The sequence below is a fragment of the Dryas octopetala genome, chromosome 7 (assembly GCF_963921425.1).
Source record: "Dryas octopetala chromosome 7, drDryOcto1.1, whole genome shotgun sequence".
NCBI classification, from domain to species: domain Eukaryota; kingdom Viridiplantae; phylum Streptophyta; class Magnoliopsida; order Rosales; family Rosaceae; genus Dryas; species Dryas octopetala.
Window position 1 is genome coordinate 5817182 of NC_141372.1, and position 20762 is coordinate 5837943.

The 20762-nt window shown below is 36.6% G+C and overlaps 6 protein-coding genes across 11 annotated transcripts; 3 read left to right on the forward strand and 3 right to left on the reverse strand.

Moving 5' to 3' along the window:
* Positions 1–845: 845 nt before the first annotated feature.
* LOC147278954 (uncharacterized) lies at positions 846–1241 on the reverse strand. Its single transcript, XM_086250287.1, has one exon. It carries the CDS (start codon positions 1239–1241, stop codon positions 846–848), a length of 396 nt encoding a protein of 131 aa, XP_086106413.1.
* A 2307-nt stretch (positions 1242–3548) lies between these two features.
* LOC147278955 (uncharacterized) lies at positions 3549–3944 on the reverse strand. Its single transcript, XM_086250288.1, has one exon. It carries the CDS (start codon positions 3942–3944, stop codon positions 3549–3551), a length of 396 nt encoding a protein of 131 aa, XP_086106414.1.
* Positions 3945–4654: 710 nt separating this feature from the next.
* LOC147278956 (ribonuclease H2 subunit B) lies at positions 4655–8014 on the forward strand. 3 transcript variants are annotated; one of them, XM_086251698.1, is made up of 11 exons: positions 4655–4884; positions 4965–5042; positions 5126–5185; positions 5309–5413; positions 5492–5568; positions 5679–5802; positions 6306–6370; positions 6813–6882; positions 7191–7266; positions 7412–7481; positions 7661–8014. In XM_086251698.1, the coding sequence occupies exons 2-11, from the start codon at positions 4994–4996 to the stop codon at positions 7784–7786; spliced, it is 822 nt and encodes a 273-aa protein (XP_086107824.1). In that variant the 5' UTR covers positions 4655–4884; positions 4965–4993; the 3' UTR covers positions 7787–8014. The 3 variants fall into 3 exon arrangements, with proteins under 3 accessions (XP_086107824.1, XP_086107826.1, XP_086107825.1); XM_086251700.1 differs by having other exon boundaries at positions 4750–4884; positions 5309–5410; XM_086251699.1 differs by lacking the exon at positions 4655–4884 and having other exon boundaries at positions 4894–5042.
* Positions 8015–8607: 593 nt separating this feature from the next.
* On the forward strand, positions 8608–11238 carry LOC147278957 (protein kinase C-like zinc finger protein). Of its 4 annotated transcripts, none has more exons than XM_086250866.1 (4): positions 8608–8806; positions 9655–9718; positions 9977–10456; positions 10545–11238. In XM_086250866.1, exons 1-4 carry the CDS (start codon positions 8646–8648, stop codon positions 11118–11120), a joined length of 1281 nt encoding a protein of 426 aa, XP_086106992.1. In that variant the 5' UTR covers positions 8608–8645; the 3' UTR covers positions 11121–11238. The 4 variants fall into 4 exon arrangements, with proteins under 4 accessions (XP_086106992.1, XP_086106993.1, XP_086106994.1 ...); XM_086250867.1 differs by having other exon boundaries at positions 9658–9718; XM_086250868.1 differs by having other exon boundaries at positions 8671–8806; positions 9570–9718.
* A 987-nt stretch (positions 11239–12225) lies between these two features.
* LOC147278958 (kinase with adenine nucleotide alpha hydrolases-like domain-containing protein) lies at positions 12226–16087 on the forward strand. The gene is made up of 10 exons (XM_086250290.1): positions 12226–12433; positions 12817–12917; positions 13035–13156; positions 13438–13640; positions 13732–13795; positions 13907–14216; positions 14490–14591; positions 14672–15100; positions 15204–15962; positions 16055–16087. Exons 1-10 carry the CDS (start codon positions 12226–12228, stop codon positions 16085–16087), a joined length of 2331 nt encoding a protein of 776 aa, XP_086106416.1.
* An 800-nt stretch (positions 16088–16887) lies between these two features.
* Positions 16888–20562, reverse strand: LOC147278959 (RNA-binding protein 208-like). The gene is given in 13 exon segments (XM_086252601.1): positions 16888–17369; positions 17540–17713; positions 17870–17916; positions 17919–17954; positions 18084–18203; positions 18310–18340; positions 18555–18630; positions 18943–19030; positions 19122–19183; positions 19385–19461; positions 19592–19694; positions 19887–19948; positions 20261–20562. Coding segments are annotated over 13 exon segments (1242 nt in total). The 5' UTR covers positions 20369–20562; the 3' UTR covers positions 16888–17111.
* Positions 20563–20762: the final 200 nt, after the last annotated feature.

Sequence of the window (20762 nt, forward strand, 5' to 3'; positions counted from 1 at the left end):
TTATTGTTACTTCAATGAAGAACTTTTGAGGTCAAAGTTCAGGTTACAGCTAAAATCACTAGGCTTCTAATAATTAAGTTTGGTATATGTGACCTCGATCTTATGAAACCCATGTAATCAATTAACCACGAAGATTGTGTTGGCAAACAGAAAAAAAAAAATAAAAAAAATTTGATGATTCCCATTTTTGAGCAAACAACTGGATAATAAATACATTGAACCTAATTTTGTTATTAGCATTGCAACTACTAACTAAAAGTATATGAAATTTACAACCATTTCTTTTTCTCCCCATCTACGTGGAATGAACAAATGAAATTTTTATACTCTTTACACTTTTCTTTTTTCTTTTTCATTAGTGGTTTTTTTTTTTTTTAATGTAAATAGATATAATTAAGTTCATTTGAGTTTCTAAGAAATGATGTAATTTGCCCCCTAATAAGTTCAAAATTCATGTAGTTACCAATAAGGATAAACTTTGTTCTAAATCGAGCATTATTTTAACGTATATACGTAAACTCAATAAGCACTGTGAGATCAAGAAATGCATGCAAGCTGATAGCTAGTGTGATTAATTTAAAACTTGGATCGGCTAGTCTAAACAAATTAAATTAAGCAATTGTGAAGCATTATATATGTCATCATAAACAAGTTAATGGAAGAGAATATAACTGATCGAAGAAGAAATTAATTAATCTTGCTTTTATTAATAATACCAAAATGAGAACTTAAAAAGTTCTACTCTAACTAGTGACAAAATTAAGGTTACTTTATTGAAATCTAATAGTAACCACTAAGAAATGCAAAAAACAGCCTAATCTATAAGACTGATCGAAATGTGACATTTATTTTGATGGTGGTGCTGGTGCTGCACTGTTAGAGCAAGCTTCCCTAATCCACATGTTGAAGTAAGGGTTGTGGAAGCGCATGAAGAGGTATGAGGAACAATCTTCTTCAGCTTCTAGAATTGCCTTACAACAATCTGGCTGAACTTCATTTTTGCAGCTCCAATAAGATTTGACCACCTCAGGAACACAACTTCCTCTAGCAGTTCCGAGATCTCCAAGACACTTTTGCAGCTTTCCATCAATTGGAGGATGATGCCATGGCCACGTGGGGGCTGATTTGGGTGCTGCAGCAGCACCACCATCATCTTCAATATGATAACGAGCTAAACATTGTGTTAAGCTTGAGCAAGCCAGCAAAAATATAGCAGCAACAATCACTCCTCTCTTCATCATATTTCCAAGTTAAGGCCGAATGCTAAAAACTAAACAATTCTCTGAGTCTTATTGTGTGTTGTGACTTGTGTGTTTGGTAGCTCTATATATAGGCATATAAGACTAGTTCAAATTTCAAATCAGATTGATTTGTTATTATCCATTATCGATCTTTTTCTTAAGTTTACATTATGATCGATTATCTTTTCTGCTATAGAAAATGTACATTATTATCTCTAAAGTGAGAGATTTAATGTGGTCATCTTAATCTGTAAGCTCATAATTTTATGAGTAGTAATTAAAAATTAAAATTTGTAATTATCAGTTATTTTTTTGAGAGTTGTAATTATCAATTATTGATTGATTAATCAAATTGTAATATTTTATATTTGATAGATTTCAAATTAACAACAACTTTAGATTATAATGTAATCCATGAAATTGAGCGCAGTTTTATTTTTGTTGAGAAATTAAGATGAAATTGTCATTTAAAAAATATTATATTCCGTATAAATACTGTCAAAGAAATAATATTTGTAGATTATTTGTTGGAGAATTGATTATTTCTATATTAGAATGTAATCTTTTGCACGTTTATTTGTTGAATTCCATTATATATCAAAACCATTATCGATATCAAAATTAATTAAACGATTCAAGGATAGTTTAGTTATGCTTAAATACTTTTTAAACTATATATGCCTAGATAAAATATAGCTAGTTTTTAAACATGCATAACTAACAGTTATATTCTCTTCCATTTTTAAACTATATATGCTTAGATAAAATATATCTAGGCATATATAGTTTAAAAAGTACTTAAGCATAACTAGACTAGATAAAATATAGCTAGTTTTTAAACATGCATTTCATATCTAGGCATAGCTAGTTTTTCTTCGATCAGTTTTTAAACATGCATAACTAGATAAAATATAGCTAGTTTTTAAACATGCATTTCATATCTTGGCCAAAAACACAAGCATTTCATATTAATCCCTAAATTTTAAAATTCAAAATGTGACCTAAAAAGAAAGTTCAAAATGCAATGGTGGGTCAAATGATTCAAATCCAAGCGGAGCCCGGTTCTTTTGGGCTATTAGATCCTATCTGCAACCCTTGATTGGGCCGGGCCGTACCGAGCGACCCTACTAGAAAGACACACTTCTTTCTTTTTTTTAATTTATTTGGGTTGAACCTATCAAGTGCGAACAGCCTATATAAAAATAGAGTCGACCACAACACCTATATAAAATTAAAGTGGCATTTACAAGTTAGTATTAAAATCTTACTATTGGGTACAAAATGTTTATTCTGCTATACATGAATAATATTGGTACAATATAGGGCCAACGAAGTAAATTGGTGCACACATTCATTTCACATAATTTCATATTGGAAATAATTTAGGTGTGCCCTTTGTTCTTATTTGGCCCTGAAATTTTTTGCGCTAAATTGATCTTGGAAATGTATCAAAATAGCTCTTATTGTTACTTCAATGAAGAACTTTTGAGGTCAAAGTTCAGGTTACAGCTAAAATCACTAGGCTTCTAATAATTAAGTATGGTATATGTGACATCGATCTTATGAAACCCATGTAATCAATTAACCACGAAGATTGTGTTGGCAAACAGAAAAAATAAAAAATAAAAAAAATTGATGATTCCCATTTTTGAGCAAACAACTGGATAATAAATACATTGAACATAATTTTGTTATTAGCATTGCAACTACTAACTAAAAGTATATGAAAATTACATTTTTCTCCCCATCTACGTGGAATGAACAATGAAATTTTTATACTCTTTACACTTTTCTTTTTTCTTTTTCATTAGTGGTTTTTTTTTTTTTTTTTTTTTTAATGTAGATAGATGTAATTAAGTTCATTAATTTGCGTTTCTAAGAAATGATGTAATTTGCCCCCCTAATAAGTTCAAAATCCATGTAGTTACCAATAAGGATAAACTTTGTTCTAATTAAATTGAGCATTATTGTATATACGTAAACTCATTAAGCAATGTGAGATCAAGAAATGCATGCAAGTTGATAGTGTGATTATTTTAAAACTTGGAAGAGGCTAGTCTAAACAAATTAAATTAAGCAATTGTGAAGCATTATATATGTCATCATAAACAAGTTAATGGAAGAGAATATAACTGATCGAAGAAGAAATTAATTAATCTTGCTTTTATTAATAATACCAAAATAAGAACTTAAAAAGTTCTACTCTAACTAGTGACAAAAGTAAGGTTACTTTATTGAAATCTAATAGTAACCACTAGGAAATGCAAAAAAACAGCCTAATCTATAAGACTGATCGAAATGTGACATTTATTTTGATGGTGGTGCTGGTGCTGCACTGTTAGAGCAAGCTTCCCTAATCCACATGTTGAAGTAAGGGTTGTGGAAGCGCATGAAGAGGTATGAGGAACAATCTTCTTCAGCTTCTAGAATTGCCTTACAACAATCTGGCTGAACTTCATTTTTGCAGCTCCAATAAGATTTGACCACCTCAGGAACACAACTTCCTCTAGCAGTTCCGAGATCTCCAAGACACTTTTGCAGCTTTCCATCAATTGGAGGATGATGCCATGGCCACGTGGGGGCTGATTTGGGTGCTGCAGCAGCACCACCATCATCTTCAATATGATAACGAGCTAAACATTGTGTTAAGCTTGAGCAAGCCAGGAAAAATAAAGCAGCAACAATCACACCTCTCTTCATCATATTTCCAACTTAAGGCCGAATGCTAAAAACTAAACAATTCTCCAAGTGAATGATCAATATGAATCTTATGGTGTGTTGTGACTTGTGTGTTTGGTAGCTCTATATATAGGCATTTGAGACTAGCTAGTTCAAATATTTCAAGTGAGATTGATTTGTTATTATCCATTTTATTTTTCATAAGTTTGCATCATGATTATCTTTTCTATTATGGCAAATGTGTATCATTATCTCTAAACTGAGAGATTTAATTAATGTGATTATCATAATCTGTAAGCTCATAATTTTATGACAAGTGGTTATATTAAAAACTAAAATTTACCAACTATCAGTTATTGATTGATTGATCAAATTGTAATCTTTTTATATTTGATAAGATTTCAAAGAACAACTTTAGATTATAATGTAATCAATGAAATTAAAGTTTAAATCAAAGAAAGAAATATTAGTAGATTATTTGTTTGAATCAATTATCAGAAACATTATCGATATTGAATTTAATAAAATGATTTAAGGATAAAGTACTGTTTAAACTTATATATGCGTACATCAAATACATCTAGTTTTTCCAACTACCTCATCAACTTTAACATGCATTTCATATAAATTCATAAATTTCAAAATTCAAACGGTGACCTGATATAAAAAATAAAAAAAGTTTCAAATTGCGACGGTGGATCAAATGACTCAAATGCAAATTGGAGCCCAGTTCTTTTGGGCTATTCAATCGGATCTGAAACACCTGATTGGGCCGTATCGAGCGAGCCCACAAGACAGGACACATTTTCTTTCTCTTTTTAATTTCTTTGGGTGAAGCTATCAGTTCCCCTCCCTTTCTCTCTCTGTGGCGCGCGCGCGAACAACAGCCTTTCTGTTTCGTTTCGCTGCGTTTCGTTTCATTTCGTTTCACTCCGCCGTCAGTCCTCATTCTCGCTGTAAACCTGTAACTCTTCATCTCTCTCTCTCTCTCTCTCTCTCTCTCTCTAAGTAGTAGTTTATAGCTACGACTTTGGTGACTGCTAGGGTTTAAGGGGCTCTGAGAGTTTGATTTCATGGCTTGGTGGCAAGGTTTCGATGAAACTCGTCTTCTCATTGCAGCTGGTAACTTCTACTTTCGATTTTCTGTTTTCATTTTCAATTAATTTTTCTTTTCTCTTTCCATTTTCAATTAACTTCTACTTCAGATCCTGCTGTAACTGGACACGGCATCGGACGACTGTTATCTCTTCGCCATCCCAAATCTGGTATTGCACATTTGAATTTTTGAGCAAAAATTTTGGTTTTTTTTGCCCAAAGCTCATTTGGGCGTTGTACTGCAGAGGTTTGAGATTAGGATATCTCATTTGTTTTGTTTGCTTCTTTGACAGGAAACACTGCGTGCTATCTTTTTGTTGATGGGTTGCTACAGGAACTGAATTGGTTCAGGCAGTCCTACACTTCATGGTTTCTGGGAGACTATGTTTCTGAGGGTGGTGCTTTATGCTTTCCCTTTCCTTTCTATGTATTAAATTTTTGGGTTCATTTTCTAACTTGTTGTTTTCATTTCACAGATGGTGGGTTATATACTGCCACTCCAGTTGATCCTGTTTTCATGTTTTTGCCCATTTTTGAGGAAGCAAGAATGAAGGTACTTCCTTTGTTGCTCAGTCCCACCCTATGAATCTTGTTTTGCCTTTCTTATACATTCTATTTAACCCATTTAATCTTAGTGGTAGCTACATTCCTTTAAAAATGCAGAAGGGGGATGATCCTGGGAAGTTCAGGCTTTTAGATGAGATAATCTTCATTGAGGGCTATCCTGGATATCACCAACTATTGTCCATTGCGGAGAGTTCTATGCAAGTAGTTTGTGAAACCAAAGGTGGCTCACTACCATAAACTTATAATTCAAACTTAGATAGAATCTTGCATAAACAGTCAATTAACATGCACGATATTATGATCACATCTTGCATTGCTTGTGAAGAAATTAGAGTTGTAATGTCTGACATGGACCAACGAATTCATAACTTGGCCTTGATTGTAAGTCTGTACTAATGCCATGCAAAGATATCTGGAAGTACTTTCACTCTTGACTTCTAGAACCATTATTGTCTAGTGATTGAGAAATCTGAATCCTGAATGAGACATAATCTTAGTTCCTGGAATGAAAATGGACAGCTTTCCCTACTGGTTAAAATAATTATTTACCTTTGGGAATTTAAGAGGCTATATATTAGTCTGTACTACAATATGTGTATTTCATTCAATTTTCGAATTCAAGTGATGCAAATTTTTAGAATTATTTAGTAGTGCCAATTATAATGGATTGTCTCATATTTTTCATGTGGATAATGTTTCCTCTCTTTGTCTGTGTGTGTGCAGAAATTGGATCCTCAAAATTTTTTAGGCTTGACGACTCCAAGGTTCTAGCTTGGTTGTACCACAAGGTCTGCCTACGTCTGAATGAACTTAATTGTGACATTTGATGACTGCATTTGTATGTATCATTATGCATAAAAGCCATACATGAAGGATAACCAGGCATGTCATATTACTACAATTGACCACTAATTGCTTTATTTATTCCTACTGCGAAGGCATCTGGTATTTCCAATTTAGTCTTGTTTATTATGATCATTTTTTCTCTCTGATCCATGGCCTTTGAGGCTAGTGACATCTCCTCTTGAATCCTATGGTGGAGGGTAAGTTCTAGGGTTCAAGCAAGTGCAAGTATATGTAACTTGCCTATCAATTTTTTCCCCTTCCATTTTTCATATTAAGTTATGTGAATATATCCATGTATGAATGGAAATGTTCGAATATCTATTTTATCCATTTAATATAATGGTCCTTGTAAGTTTTTATAATCTTTGTGTTCTATGATGGCAGGTATGTCGACTAAAACAGACACTTTCCACCTTGGACAATAATTATGCTGCAAGGGAAGAGAAAGATAGATGTACTATTTTAGTGAGAAAACTATTTATTTATGATGTTCTTCTCAAAAAAAGTTTATTTATGACCTTATTGTTTCTCTCCTCCCTCCATCCTGATTTTATTTGAATTCCATCAGTTCAATGTTGAAATGAGCAAAGTGAGCTTACTTGATAATCAAAGAATGGCATGTAGCCAAGACTGTTAATGCTTGTAGCACTCCCTAAATCCTGCTATTGCCCAGACTAGTTAATAATATTATTATGTGAATCGTTCCAGTTTGGGATGAGATTTCTGTTTTCAGTTCATTAATTCACCTCTGTTACTGTGCAGTAACTGATGCGGTTTCAATATTAGGGGAATACCTGAAGGATGAGCCCTGGTTGAAGCTTTTGAGTGGCCGTTTGAGGTACTGTTTCAAAAATGGTTTATATACGAGCCATAAATCCAGTACTGTAGAAATTTGGAAACTAATTTATATTGGACATCTTATTATTGGAATGATTCTCTTTTAAATGCATTAAGTAACTTTGGGTTACTGAATGATTTTTCAGGATAGATTTAACAGAGGCAACAAGAAAAACACCGGATGTTGAACTTCTCCCGACTGCCACAGAAACACAGGTATGATCTCTCTCTCTCTCTCTCTCTCTCTCTCTCTCTCTCTCTCTCTCTCTCTCTCTCTCTCTCTCTCTCTCACACACACACACACACACACACACACACATGTGTTGGTATCAGAATGATTTGAATTTGGGTTAATTCTGATTGGTCTTTGTTGTACCTACATTATCATTTGTCAGGAAAAGCATAAGAGTGAGAATAAACCTATTACCAGAGCTGGAAGACAAGCTAAGAAACCCAAGGTGGAGACAGTATCACGTAACATCCAAGAAATGTTCTCTAGGGCTTCAAGAAGGAAAAAGTGAACCATTTCACGAAACTCGGTTGTAAATCATGGCATTCCTATGTCACGGTCAAAATTTCCATCTAATCATTTTTCATTAGTGAGTTGTAGTTCGATGATGCTGCCTTGTAATGCATCAACTGTATCATTGATTTGTGTCATAGTCTAGTCGATATTTCAAGATTAATGTCCTCTCTTACATTGTATGAACAAAAGCTATAACATAATGGTAACATTTGATTTTGGAATAGGATTATGATGTATCACAAGGGAATTTGTTAACTTGTTGCATGCGCACTGGAACTGGGCATCCCCAATTCTCCTTGAAAGTGGTAGATTGGAGACCTGGCCACTTGGTAAGCCACTCTGATATTGCAAATAGCAACTGAATCCCTCTGGGCCCACAAGAGGTTCCCTTGGGTATTTATGGGTTGGACCTAATTGGATAGGATTGTGGGCTCTTCTAAACCCAATTTGTCATTCCAAGGTCGAGTCAGGCTTTAATACCCGCCGACCTTATCTGATCAGATCATCAGAGTCAAACAGACAAGTAATTTATTTATTTTTTAATATTTGTTTAAATATGACTTTGTATCAATTATTATTCCTTAAATTGATCAATTTTGAATTCCAGGATTTACTCGTGTAAGAATATTAATGCGGGATTGAGATTTTCGCTTGTTTTGTTTTTGTTTGTGAAGTACTTAAGTCATAAATCATAATCGTATAATTTAAATTTAAAGATTTATATAACTTCACGTACACTCAAAAAATTGAATAAATTTATGAATTGTGATTAATAATAGAAAGAAAGTGAGAATCTAATATCTGCAAAATGGGATATACCTTGTGCGGCTGTATTCCCTTATTCCTTGGAATTCATGATCTCTTACCACCATCCCCTCTCTGCCCATTTGCTTAAATATTCTTATGTCACACCTCATGCACCAGCAGAGGTTTTTAAGGCAGAAAGAAGCAATAGCCCAATAGCTAGGGAATATACAATCTCTCTCTCTCAAGGCGATCATCCATCTAGTGTAAGGTACTCCTTGCTCTACTTTGATTGGCTTTCATCTCTATTCTCTAATCAAAATTAGAAACTCTTCTTGAAAGTGATTAACAATGAACCATTTGACATCTGAGGATTTTATCTGCTTGTTGGGAATTCTATGAACTTTGTTTCTGTTTTTACCAATACCACCAGAATCAACGTAAGAACAGGTCTCAACTATGTAATAATACTAGTCACTAAAACTTGTCAAATTTCTAAATAAATAATGTTCCTGAGTGGACCCACATAAGAACAAATGAAATACTGTCACATTATTTGGGGTCGAGAATTTTGACAATACTAAGTTCATGAAGAGCAACTAGGATACTTCACTAGGCTATCAACTGGAACATGCCCTGATTCTGCCTGCATGGGGAACCAGTTGTTCTAAGATTAAAGATTCCTTGCCTACATGCCCAAAAAAGTTGCCAAGTAAATCAAACGTGGAGGTGCATATTAATGTGCCTATTCCTTCTTTCTTAAATTAAATGGAGAGTTAGGAAGAGATTCATTATTGTTAACAAGGTAACGCCATGGCCATAAAGGCAATGCTGGCATTGACAACCATGGCCAGGTACAAGGCATATCCCTCATATCTTTCCTTTATTTGATGGAACATTTTGGGAGAATTATCGACTTCGAATATATGCTGTACACACATAACACAAATCCGAGATTCTTTTGCAAAGTCTAGTTACTTTTGTGAATGTCACTCTTTCTTTTTTGTGTTTCCTTCTTGATCATTGTGCTTCAGGAAATATAAAAGAAGCGTGGAGATCATACTTTGCTTGTACAGTTCTGATGGCAGTTCCTGACTACCTTGTTAAATGTATGGACAGCAGCAATATAGCAGCAGTCTTGAAATCTGAAGGAGTTGAGTTCCTTCTATCTGGTGAAAGAAAGGTAGTCTCTACAAGCTTCTACTTCTTCCTCTTCTGCCAATCAAATATTTTCATATATTTATTTATTTGGTTGATGGGTTTTCACTATATTTTAATTTCGTGGAGTTACTTGTATTTTGGTAACCAATTGTGAAAACATAGGAGGATGAGGTTTAAGTTGGTTTACAGAAACCCTTCAAGTTGAATGCTAGAGGTGAATTTCTTAGCTTGGTTGGGTTATGATAACTAAAACAAAATCTTGTTTTGATCCTGAGATTAGGTGCCCTTGTCATCATGTAATGGGAAGATAGTATGCCTCTTCTTCTCTGCAAATTGGTGCAGGCCTTGCAAGGCTCTTACTCCCCAGCTGGTGAGACTTTATGACAAGCTTAAAATGGAAGGTAAAGAGCTTGAGATTCTCTTCGTCTCCTTCGATCGCGATGAGGACAAATTCAATGAACACTTCAAGTGCATGCCATGGCTGGCAGTCCCATTTGATGTAAATCTGCACAAACGATTGAGTGACATGTACCATGTTGATCGCATCCCATCACTCATTCCATTAAGCTCAGATGGGATATCGATTGAGGAAGACTTGATTGGATTGATTGAAGACTATGGTGCTGAGGCATTTCCATTCACTAGGAAGAGAAGAGAAGAACTAAAGGCTGTTGATGATGCAAAGCGCAAAGGGGGAAAACTAGAAGAGCTTTTGGCACATCAAGGAAGAAACTATATCATGTCTGGGGATGGTAGAGAGGTACATATATATAGCTCAGTGCTTATTTCAATTGCTTGTTATGGCTTACTTAGGCGAAAAATTGACAAATATGGTTACCCATTTGCAGATATCAGTGTCCAAACTTGTTGGTAAGACCATAGGCCTTTACTTTGGTGCACATTGGAGCCCTCCTTGCCGTGCTTTCACGTCCAAACTCATAGAAGCATACAATGAGCTCATGAGTACCTCAAACTTCGAAGTCATTTTTGTCTCCACAGACCGAGACCTCAACGAATTCGAACTCAACATAAGTACAATGCCATGGCTTGCCATTCCATACCAGGACAAAACAAGACAAGACCTTTGTAGAATCTTTGATATCAAAGGCATTCCTGCTTTGGTTCTCATTGGAGCAGATGGGAAGGCTATTAGCAATAATGGGAGGGCCATGATCTCTTTGTATGGTGCCAAATCTTTTCCATTCACAGAGTTGAGGATCAAGGAGCTGGAAGCAGCCTTGAGAAAAGAAGGAGAGGCATTGCCTCCTCAAGTGAAGGATTTGAAGCATGACCATCTGCTGAAGTTGGACATGGCCAAAGCATATGTGTGTGATTATTGCAAGAAGCAGGGGAGGTTTTGGGCATTCTCTTGTGATGTCTGTGACTATGATCTTCACCCAACTTGTGTAGAAAAGTCATTTTGAAAAGTGTATGATGAATTATATGAGAGGTGTAACTAATTGAATTATAATGAAGATTGGCTACTCTGAAATTGTTGTACAGGGACTTCTATATAAACTGATATGGAGGGACTTTATTATAGTTGGTCCTCTGTTCTATATATCCTTGATTGATTACAGGAAATCATGTAAACAAGAGCAACAGTATAGGAGGCCTCTCCAGTATATCTCATATTTTTCATAACACTATTCTAATGACTCGCCAAAATGCTTATCTCACCCTTTTTAAAATTATAATTATACCCTTTTATCAAATTACAAAAAAAAAAAAAAAAAAAAGAATAAATAAAAAAAGACCAACTGCAGGGCTACTGGCTAGGGTCCACCTCTTTTGGACTTTCATATTATACCGATACTATTCTCAACTTGACCACCTTGTATGGGTACAAGTGTGAAGTTTTATTTATAAAGTTATTTGTGTGACTCAAATATCACATCTAATGTAAGTCAATGTTGGTAGTCGATTATTCGATATGGGACAGTTGTATTTGATCGATATAATACTAACAGCAGACCATCAAGGCAGTAACTGAATTTTATAATTCTGTTTATAAGAAGGAATTACATTCTAGAGAGAGAGAGAGAGAGGGAAAATTTGGTCAAACATAGTTTTAGTTAGAGAAATTTGGTCAAACAGCTAAACAATCCGCAAATGATGGGGGATCTCTCATAACAAAAACCCATTTGAAGATGGACGATATTTATGGATTCACCAGTGAAAAAAATCAAATCAGCTGGCTATGACAAATTGACAATGCTTTCTTGGTTTTGCTAACAACAAAAAGAGAAACATTAAAGTCAAACCAAGAGCACAAATACGTAAAACACGTCCTTCTTGTCTCTCTTGGACCCTGCTGTGGAAGAGAGACAGAGGAGAGGTTCATTTATACAAACATCACAACCCATCATTCATTTTCTGATTCTAAGGGTTGGTTACTTTGTGGTTTGCCCTTGGAGTTAAACTAATTTGTTCTTTCTTTCTTTAAGTTTTTGACATTTGGTATTCTCTGAGAAATAAAGTAACTAGAGGAATAGGAAGAGAGAGTTTTGCTGAGAGAGAGAGAGAGAGATGTGGCTGCCCAAAAACCAGGGGGAGAGGAAGGAAGGAGGGAAGGGGTTGGTGGCAGTGGCAATAGACAGGGACAAAAACAGCCAGAGTGCACTCAAATGGGCTATAGACAATCTTCTTGGCAAAGGCCAAACCGTCCTTCTCCTCCATGTCAAGCTCAAAGCATCTCCCTTTTCCCAATCACATGCTATTTCAAATTCTACTCCAAGTATGTAATCTATATCTATATGTATGTATATATGTATGTATGTATGTATGTATGTATGTATGTGTATATATATATATATATCTTCCCAATGCTAACTTTTTTTCTTCTGTTCTTAACTCTTTCTTGCACACCAAACAATGTTATGTTATGTTGCTGAGATTGTGTATCTGGACAACACGTTCAGTTAATAGCAGTCTAATCAATGATTCAGATTCACAGTCTGGGAATAAAATATTTCCCGCTTAACAATATATATTGATATGCATATGACCCACATGTGTAATGCCAGAAATTATATGTTGCATGCTGACTCACAACTCAGAGTTTTCATTTTTTGTCACTCATTCACTACATACTGAATGCTATTTACTTTTTGAGTGCAGGAAGTAACCCAAATTGGGAACAAGATTTGGTATGCAGAGACCCTGATCCCCATACCAGGGAACTGTTCCTTCCATTTCGTGTGTTTTGTACACGTAAGAATGTGAGTATCATGAATTTGTAATTCCTGACCTCAATCTGAACCCTCCATGCTCACTGAGGCTTTTAGCATTGGCCTTTTTCATTGTTTCCTGACTTTCAATCATTTTTTTAACATCAGATACAATGTAAAGACATCGTACTAGAAGACTCAGATGTAGTAAGAGCATTGATCGAATACACTGCTCAGACTGCAATTGAGCATTTGGTTGTTGGTGCCTCAGCAAAAACAGGCTTTCTTAGGTACATACCTTCGTCTCTAAGTCAGCTAGCTCCGCGAAAGCTTAATAAAATTAATCACCAAATGCTGAACTGAATAAATGGTCCTGTAAATAACACTGAATGAGGGGAAACTTTATATACTGGAATAATATGAGAAGGCTAGCTCTGTAAATTTTAATGGAAACGTATTAAATCTTTGGGATGTTTTGATGGTTTTATGCCTTGTTGCATGGGATATATTTATGTGATAGAAAGGCCTTGAAATTCCACAGAACATTTTCTTATTTGGAAACCTTTCGTAGGTTCAAAGTAACAGATGTTCCAGCCAGCGTAGCAAAAAATGCACCAGATTTTTGTAATGTATATGTCATATCCAAGGGGAAAATTCAATCCACAAGGGCTGCCTCGCGTCCTGCCCCGTCCATCTCAGTACGCAACCTGCTTCCTAACCATAGCAGCAGCACAAAATCAGATCCATGTTTGATCCCTCCTAATACTATGAAAGGTTTGTTTCTTTCACCTTAAGCATAATTCTCTCTCACTAATTGCTTGTACGACGATTGCTCAGTAGAACTAAGTGTTGGATCCTCTACCAGGAAACGAGAAGCCCCCAGAACCACAACATAAATCATCGCAAGATGAATTCGATAATACCTTCAGGTCAGTGGCACTTGTGTCTCTATTAATGGAAATGGACAAGAACGTTTTAAAACATATACCTGGTGTTATCGTTATTGTTGTGAGAATTAACATAGTCTTTATGGAAAGCAGGTCACCATTCACTAGGAAAGGTCCAAATGGGAAATCATATGCAGATCTCCCTATGCCAGATACTGACATATCCTTTGTTACCTCCGGAAGGCCAAGCATTGACCGTATCTTCCCTGCATTCTATGACAGCTACGATGCAGGAAGAGTCACACCCCCACGAATGTCAAGCAGCACAGAAATAGACATGAACCACAGCTTTGAGTCTATGAACTTTGGACGGAGGTCATTGGATACCAGCTCTCCACCTACCTTCTCTTCAGTCTCTCAAGAGAGTGATAGGTTATCCTCTGCATCACAAACGATGGTAAGTGTATCTAGTCATTTCTTTCTCATACAATTTGGGAAATGAGCATTTCTTTCTCATACAATCTAAATGCATGTAGATGCTTAAATTTAGTTACTGTGTGTCAAAACCTGAAACATATGATTTCATGCCTGATTGGACCAATCAGGCTCCCCCACCTTCTTCCTATAGCTAGTTGTGTAGGGAATTTTCATTTAGATGTACAGATTGTAAATGTTAGATCATGAGCATCCAAATTTTTTGTTACAATAGAGATGACTTTGCTACTCAAACTTACAGGAAGATGTGGAGGCTGAAATGAGGAGGCTAAAGCTGGAGCTGAAGCAGACCATGGAAATGTATAGTACAGCCTGTAGAGAGGCACTCACGGCAAAGCAAAAGGTACAGGAAGTTACATCAGCATTAGCTGCATTACACCCTTCATGGTTTCACTGTAAGCTCATATATGATCTATTCTACAGGCAATAGAACTCCAGCGCTGGAAACTAGAAGAAGAAAGAAAGTTGGAAGAGGCAAGGCTAGCTGAAGAAGCAGCATTGGCAATTGTAGAACAGGAGAGAGCTAAGTCCAAAGCAGCCATTGAGGCTGCTGAAGCATCTAAGAGGATTGCAGAACGGGAAGCACAAAAAAGAATCAATGCAGAAATGAAAGCACTCAAAGAAGCAGAAGAGAAGAGAAAGGCACTCAGTGCTTTGCAACAGTCGGATGTCAGGTACAGGAAGTATTCAATTGAGGATATTGAGGCTGCTACAGAGTTCTTCTCAGAATCCCGCAAGATTGGAGAAGGTGGTTATGGTCCTGTATATAGGTGTTATCTAGACCATACACCTGTTGCAATTAAAGTTCTACGTCCAGATGCGGCTCAAGGAAGATCACAGTTCAACCAAGAGGTATGAAACGAAAGAGAACTCATGTCTATGCATATATATTAATATTTGATGAGCAATGTATTTTTATACCTTCTTTGGTTGACTTGCTAATGACCATCAACAGGTTGAAGTACTAAGCTGCATACGGCATCCTAACATGGTTCTCCTCCTTGGAGCCTGCCCTGAGTATGGATGCTTAGTTTACGAGTACATGGGTAATGGGAGCTTGGAAGACCGTCTCCTTCGTAGAGGAAACACTACACCTCTCTCTTGGCAGCTTAGGTTTAGAATTGCAGCCGAAATTGGCACTGCCTTGCTATTCCTCCACCAGGCCAAACCAGAGCCCCTTGTGCACCGCGACTTAAAACCAGCCAACATCTTGCTTGACCGAAACTTTGTTAGCAAGATTAGTGATGTTGGCTTGGCCAGGCTTGTGCCCCCATCTATGGCTGACAATGTGACACAGTACCGCATGACATCCACAGCCGGCACTTTCTGCTATATAGATCCTGAGTATCAGCAAACAGGCATGCTTGGTGTGAAGTCTGACATATACTCTCTTGGGATAATGTTTCTGCAAATGATCACAGCCAAGCCAGCAATGGGGTTGACTCACCATGTTGAAAGGGCTATTGAGAAGGGGACTTTTGCCTCCATGCTGGATCCAGCCGTGACAGATTGGCCGGTTCAAGAAGCCATGAAGTTTGCCAAGCTGGCTCTCCAGTGTGCAGAGTTGAGGAGGAAAGACAGGCCAGACCTTGGCAAGGTTATCCTGCCAGAACTTAACAGATTGAGAGGCATTGCTGAAGACACCATGCACCCAACACTGATGGGTGGTGATGTTAGCTCCTCACCTCATTACAGTCAAGTTTCATTGCAGCTAGTAAGTATATGTATATATACATATGACCATTAAGCTCCACCTATTTGTTTATATCATCAAATGCTGAATATGGTGTTGATTGGTTTTTGCAGGAAGGGATGAGTGGACCAGGTGCAGAGAGCTGAGAACACCCATCATATCACTCTCTAACATGTCAATTTTTATAGACTATTCATGAAAACATGTCTAGGGATTGTAAGTAAGCAGACAACAAAATGTAAAAAATTTGTAGGTAAAGTTGGTGTTCATACAAGATGAGTGGACTCTTTCTTTTTTTTTTTTTTTTTTTTTGGTATTTTTAGATTAGCCAATCATTTACGAATTATCAAATTCTTATTCTCTTTGTTGACAGTGAATACAAGTATGATATACTTGTATTTCGAGCCTTGAAATCAAACAACTGTTCCCTCTTACCAAAAGTCTATTTAGTTTTCAGCTTAGGCAATGTCAATAAAGGGATATAAAGGACGAATCTGCATGCCAGAAAATCCTAATGCCTTCAGGTTATCAGACACTAACCACAGAAAGAAAATAATACGAGAAAATAAGCAAAGCACATAAGTAGGAAGAGCAATTTTCAATATGAGAGAGAAATTACTAGAAAATAAAATGACTTGAAGTCAATACGAAATTAATGGATCATGATTAACTACTACTTAGTCTGAATTCGAAAAATCACATGACGTACTAATATGAATAATAAACAAATAAAGTTAGTATCAGCACAGTTACTCGGTTAGTTGGTACTGTAGAATAAGTTTTTTTTTTCTCTGCTATTTAGACTGAATGAATTCTTAATTGTATGGGTGTGTATGGATTTGGTTTAAGATCCTGGGACGCAATGCAAGTGGCATTTTGTAAATTTGTGAACAAGGGAAATGCCATCCATGCCCATGGGCAATGAGAGGAATGAGAATAAACAAAATAAAAAAGAAAACCCCATTTTATAACAAGCCAACAGACGACAAGAAATTCCCATCTCTAATCACATATTACATGATGATACAACATAGGAGATCAAAAATTCATGAAACTGAAAATGGATTCACAATCTCATTTGTAGAACTCGTAATAAACAAAAGACATTCGTACTGGTAAGGCACAATGCTACTGAACACAATGGCAATTCCGCCAAAAACCCACCCGGTGCTAACGGTAATACATGAGCTGGTGACCAGACGAACTGTTAGGATACCCATCATACATAGGTTGGGATCCACCAGAGTTCAAGGCCATGGACGTGGCAGCAGCCTGACTTAAGGCAAGTTGACGCCGATAAGCCAATAAATCGGCTGGCGAATAGCCTTGGTTCATACCAGCAATCGGAAGGATCTGATAGGGTTGAGCAGGAGGAGGTAATGGGTTTGAAGCTATCCCGGGAGGAGTTGGCTTGCTACCCCATGAGCACTGCATGCATGATCACACAAAAAAGTAGATTTTATTACTACAGAAATAAGCTGTTTGTAATATACATGACCACCAGTGAAAGACATACACAGTACACGGTGCTTTCAAATGGTGTCAACATGTTATTTAACTATCAAAATAAAAAGACCTTGCAGTAGAGGTTCTATTACCTTCATGGACTTTCCATGAATTATCCTGCCATTAGCCATTTGAATGGCCAAGGCTGCTTGTTCATGAGTGTTGTATCTCACAAATCCGAAACCTTTATCCCTCTGCACACGTACTTCCTCAATAACCCCAACCCCAAGGGCATGAAACTGACTATGAAGTTCAATTTGAGTAACCTGAGCATGCAGACCAGATTTTCAGCAAGATCTTATGGCTAAGTGGCTAACAACATAGTACTTGTCAAAAGTTATGTCATAAGACCAAATTTAAGGTTTAGAACTTAAGAAATGAAACATAATCTGCTGATGTAGCCAGAACCACTGCCTAATCACCTCATGGGAAAGGTTGCCAACATAGACAGTAGTGTATGCTTGATTTTTTCAGGGGCCTCTTCATTGGAGTTCTCCTGACCTCCCTCTGCAAAAGAAAGAAAACAGAAGAACAAGTCATCAATATCTCCAGAAGGCCTTTTAAGCAACCTCTGATCCAATTTACCAGGGATCCTACACACTGTGGGCCAACCAAATCAGAAATTTATCATGCTACCTGAAGATCCGTTTGCAAGCACAACTGCATTTTGATTTTCATTACTCTGCTTCTCTTCAGTGGAAGCAGCACTTTTAGTTGCCCAGTTGCATCTTATTTGCCTATTTCCAAGCCATTTACCTACAAAAATGGAGTCCAGAACACATTAAACATTCTGAATGAATGGTATAATGATGTTTCAGAACTGAGAAACTATGCAACACCAGGCAACATTTAGATGTGTTACCAGATAAACCATTGATAGCACTCTGAGCATCCTGCAAAAAATTTCCATGATGAACTTAATCAGTTTACTGATACACCTGCATCCTGAAAATCCCCTCACTTGTTACTGATCACACGAAAGAGCGCAAAGAACGAGATGTCTTGATGTGATTCAAGGTTTCCCAGCAACAAGTGAGAGGGGATTTTGGGGCAGGATGGATCCTACCAAAACTCTTTAGTTTCTACTTACAACAAGGTAATTGATACCTGCTGGTTACGGAAAGAAACAAAGCCATATCCTTTCGAGCGGCCAGTTTTGTGATCCCACATGACCCTTGCATCACTGCAAATGATAAGAAGGACAAAAAAGAAAAAGTCATGTAAACCTAACATAAACAAAATGACATTCTGCATTTAATAGGGCAATTCAAAGTATCACACCACACCCAAGCGGAAGCACAGAATTAAACTAAGTGGAAACCATTATATTTCTGCATTATGTATCAGTCTTGAACTTGTAGTTAGTAACATGAACATTTGACTAAAGTGATGAGGAAAGCTATAACATGCTACCCTAGGATATATAACTTGTAGCCTGAGATATATCTGCTACAAATGTGATACGAAAAAGATATCCAAAGAAACAGGAACTCACGAACAACTAGGATAGACCGAGAAGCAAGCAAATAAAGTTGCATCTGTAACCTCTGGACTAAGATCACCAACAAATATATTGTAGTGCCCTGATAATTGTAAACTTGCATTAAAGGAATGAACCCTAATAAAATGTAGAAAGCAACACGCAGCAGCAGAACAACTGAAGCTCAAAGTAACCTGAAGTATCCTCCCTCTGGCTATTGGCATATGCCCAATTCACCTTAAGTGCCTGACCGTAACTGCAAATCAAAGTTAGAAAGACTAATAAATATCACCATTCTTTGATAATGATAACCATACTAAAAAGTTCAAAAAATACATGAAGTAATTAGAGAGGGTAGAGACAGAGAGAGAGAGAGATTGATGTTGAAATACTAAAGTCAATTAAGGCACGAGAATACCCACACTTAGACCTAAAGTAAATGAAAATGAATGCTTACAGTTGGCGTCCATGCAATGTCATTATTGCAAGGGCTGCAGAAGTTCGATCATGGTAGTCAACAAATCCATATGATGACTGCAATAATAATTATACATCCATATCATGAAAAGAAATTCATTAATGAGAAATCAATTTTGAAGTTAAACATAGTATTTCCAATCTTTTTGCTGCAATCAATAATTTCCAACTAGAGCGCTCCATGTACCTTATCCTTTCTGATGAGCTTGCATCCTGCAAGAAGACCGGCACTCTGGAAAACTTCGGCAAGAAGCTTCTCAGTGACATTTACATGAATATTTCCAACATAGCTGAAATCATAAAGTCATCAGATATGACAAGCATTGATACAAAGGAATGCTGCCTACTTGAATTTAAAGAATTTGAACAGCTAAGCTCCAAAGTCCTCTTAAGCAAAAAAATTACCTAAGAAAATAAAGACAAAATGGGAATGAAAGCAAAAAATTCCAAAATTGAAAGAAAGACTATTATATAGCACTTACACGCTGTTGCATGTAGACGGGTCAAATCCGGGAGGCAGATTTCCACTTGGGATAGGCTCCATCTGCAAATTTAAATTATAAGAGAAAAGAAGAAAGAAAGAAGATAAACAAATCCCAAAAAACAAAAAAAACAAAACAAAATTTTTAACAAATGATATTTCCTATTATAAAAAAATGAGTATAAAAAGAAACCCCACTGTATCATTAAATGCAAACGGTCAGTGACTCATATCCATTAAACATATACATAAAGTATGAGTGAATTAAGTGATACCCAATAACTCAAATCATCTATTTTTGTGATCAAACAGGCAAACCGAGAGAGAGAGAGAGAGAGAGAGAGAGAGAGAGAGAGAGAGAGAGAGTAATGGGACCTGAGACATGGCAGCAGCGACCATGCCAGGATGGTACATGTGCTGTTGTTGTTGAAGAAGAGCTTGCTGCTGCATCAGGGCTTCTTGTTGTTGTTGTCTCTGTTGCATATTGTATTATACTCCCTTTTTGGTTTTTGTTTTTATCATAACAGAGACAAATCACGCATTAGTTCTCGAGAGAATGCGGGAATATAAAGAAGAAAATTGAATTCCATTATGAAATTACTCTATGATTCCCCAATTCTTCTTTTGCAATTGAATAAAGAATCGGAGCGAAACAAAATCGAAAGGAAAAAAGAAAAGATGGAAGATACGAACCTGAGGAAGAGGTGATGGGTAGGATTGGAGCGAAACTCGGTGGTGTGGGTGTGTTTGGGTTTGAGCTCCGAAATTGCAAGGTTTTCTGTCCGAGCAACTTTCTCACAGTGAAAGGCTGAAACCACATGACTCGGCTTCGGCTAGATTTAAGACTCTTATTTTGTCACCCCCGAAAATGTCCTCT

Bases quoted from the DNA above. Each gene is read 5' to 3' on its own strand.
- LOC147278954 (XM_086250287.1), bottom strand. From the start codon at position 1,241: ATGATGAAGAGAGGAGTGATTGTTGCTGCTATATTTTTGCTGGCTTGC.
- LOC147278955 (XM_086250288.1), bottom strand. From the start codon at position 3,944: ATGATGAAGAGAGGTGTGATTGTTGCTGCTTTATTTTTCCTGGCTTGC.
- LOC147278956 (XM_086251698.1), top strand. From the start codon at position 4,994: ATGGCTTGGTGGCAAGGTTTCGATGAAACTCGTCTTCTCATTGCAGCT. The intron at 6,883-7,190 runs GTACTATTTTAG...GTTACTGTGCAG, and splicing joins AAGGGAAGAGAAAGATAGAT to TAACTGATGCGGTTTCAATA. The intron at 7,267-7,411 runs GTACTGTTTCAA...ATGATTTTTCAG, and splicing joins CTTTTGAGTGGCCGTTTGAG to GATAGATTTAACAGAGGCAA.
- LOC147278957 (XM_086250866.1), top strand. From the start codon at position 8,646: ATGATCTCTTACCACCATCCCCTCTCTGCCCATTTGCTTAAATATTCT. The intron at 8,807-9,654 runs GTACTCCTTGCT...ATGTATGGACAG, and splicing joins GATCATCCATCTAGTGTAAG to CAGCAATATAGCAGCAGTCT. The intron at 10,457-10,544 runs GTACATATATAT...ACCCATTTGCAG, and splicing joins TGTCTGGGGATGGTAGAGAG to ATATCAGTGTCCAAACTTGT.
- LOC147278958 (XM_086250290.1), top strand. From the start codon at position 12,226: ATGTGGCTGCCCAAAAACCAGGGGGAGAGGAAGGAAGGAGGGAAGGGG. The intron at 12,434-12,816 runs GTATGTAATCTA...TTTTGAGTGCAG, and splicing joins TATTTCAAATTCTACTCCAA to GAAGTAACCCAAATTGGGAA. The intron at 14,592-14,671 runs GTACAGGAAGTT...TCTATTCTACAG, and splicing joins CACTCACGGCAAAGCAAAAG to GCAATAGAACTCCAGCGCTG.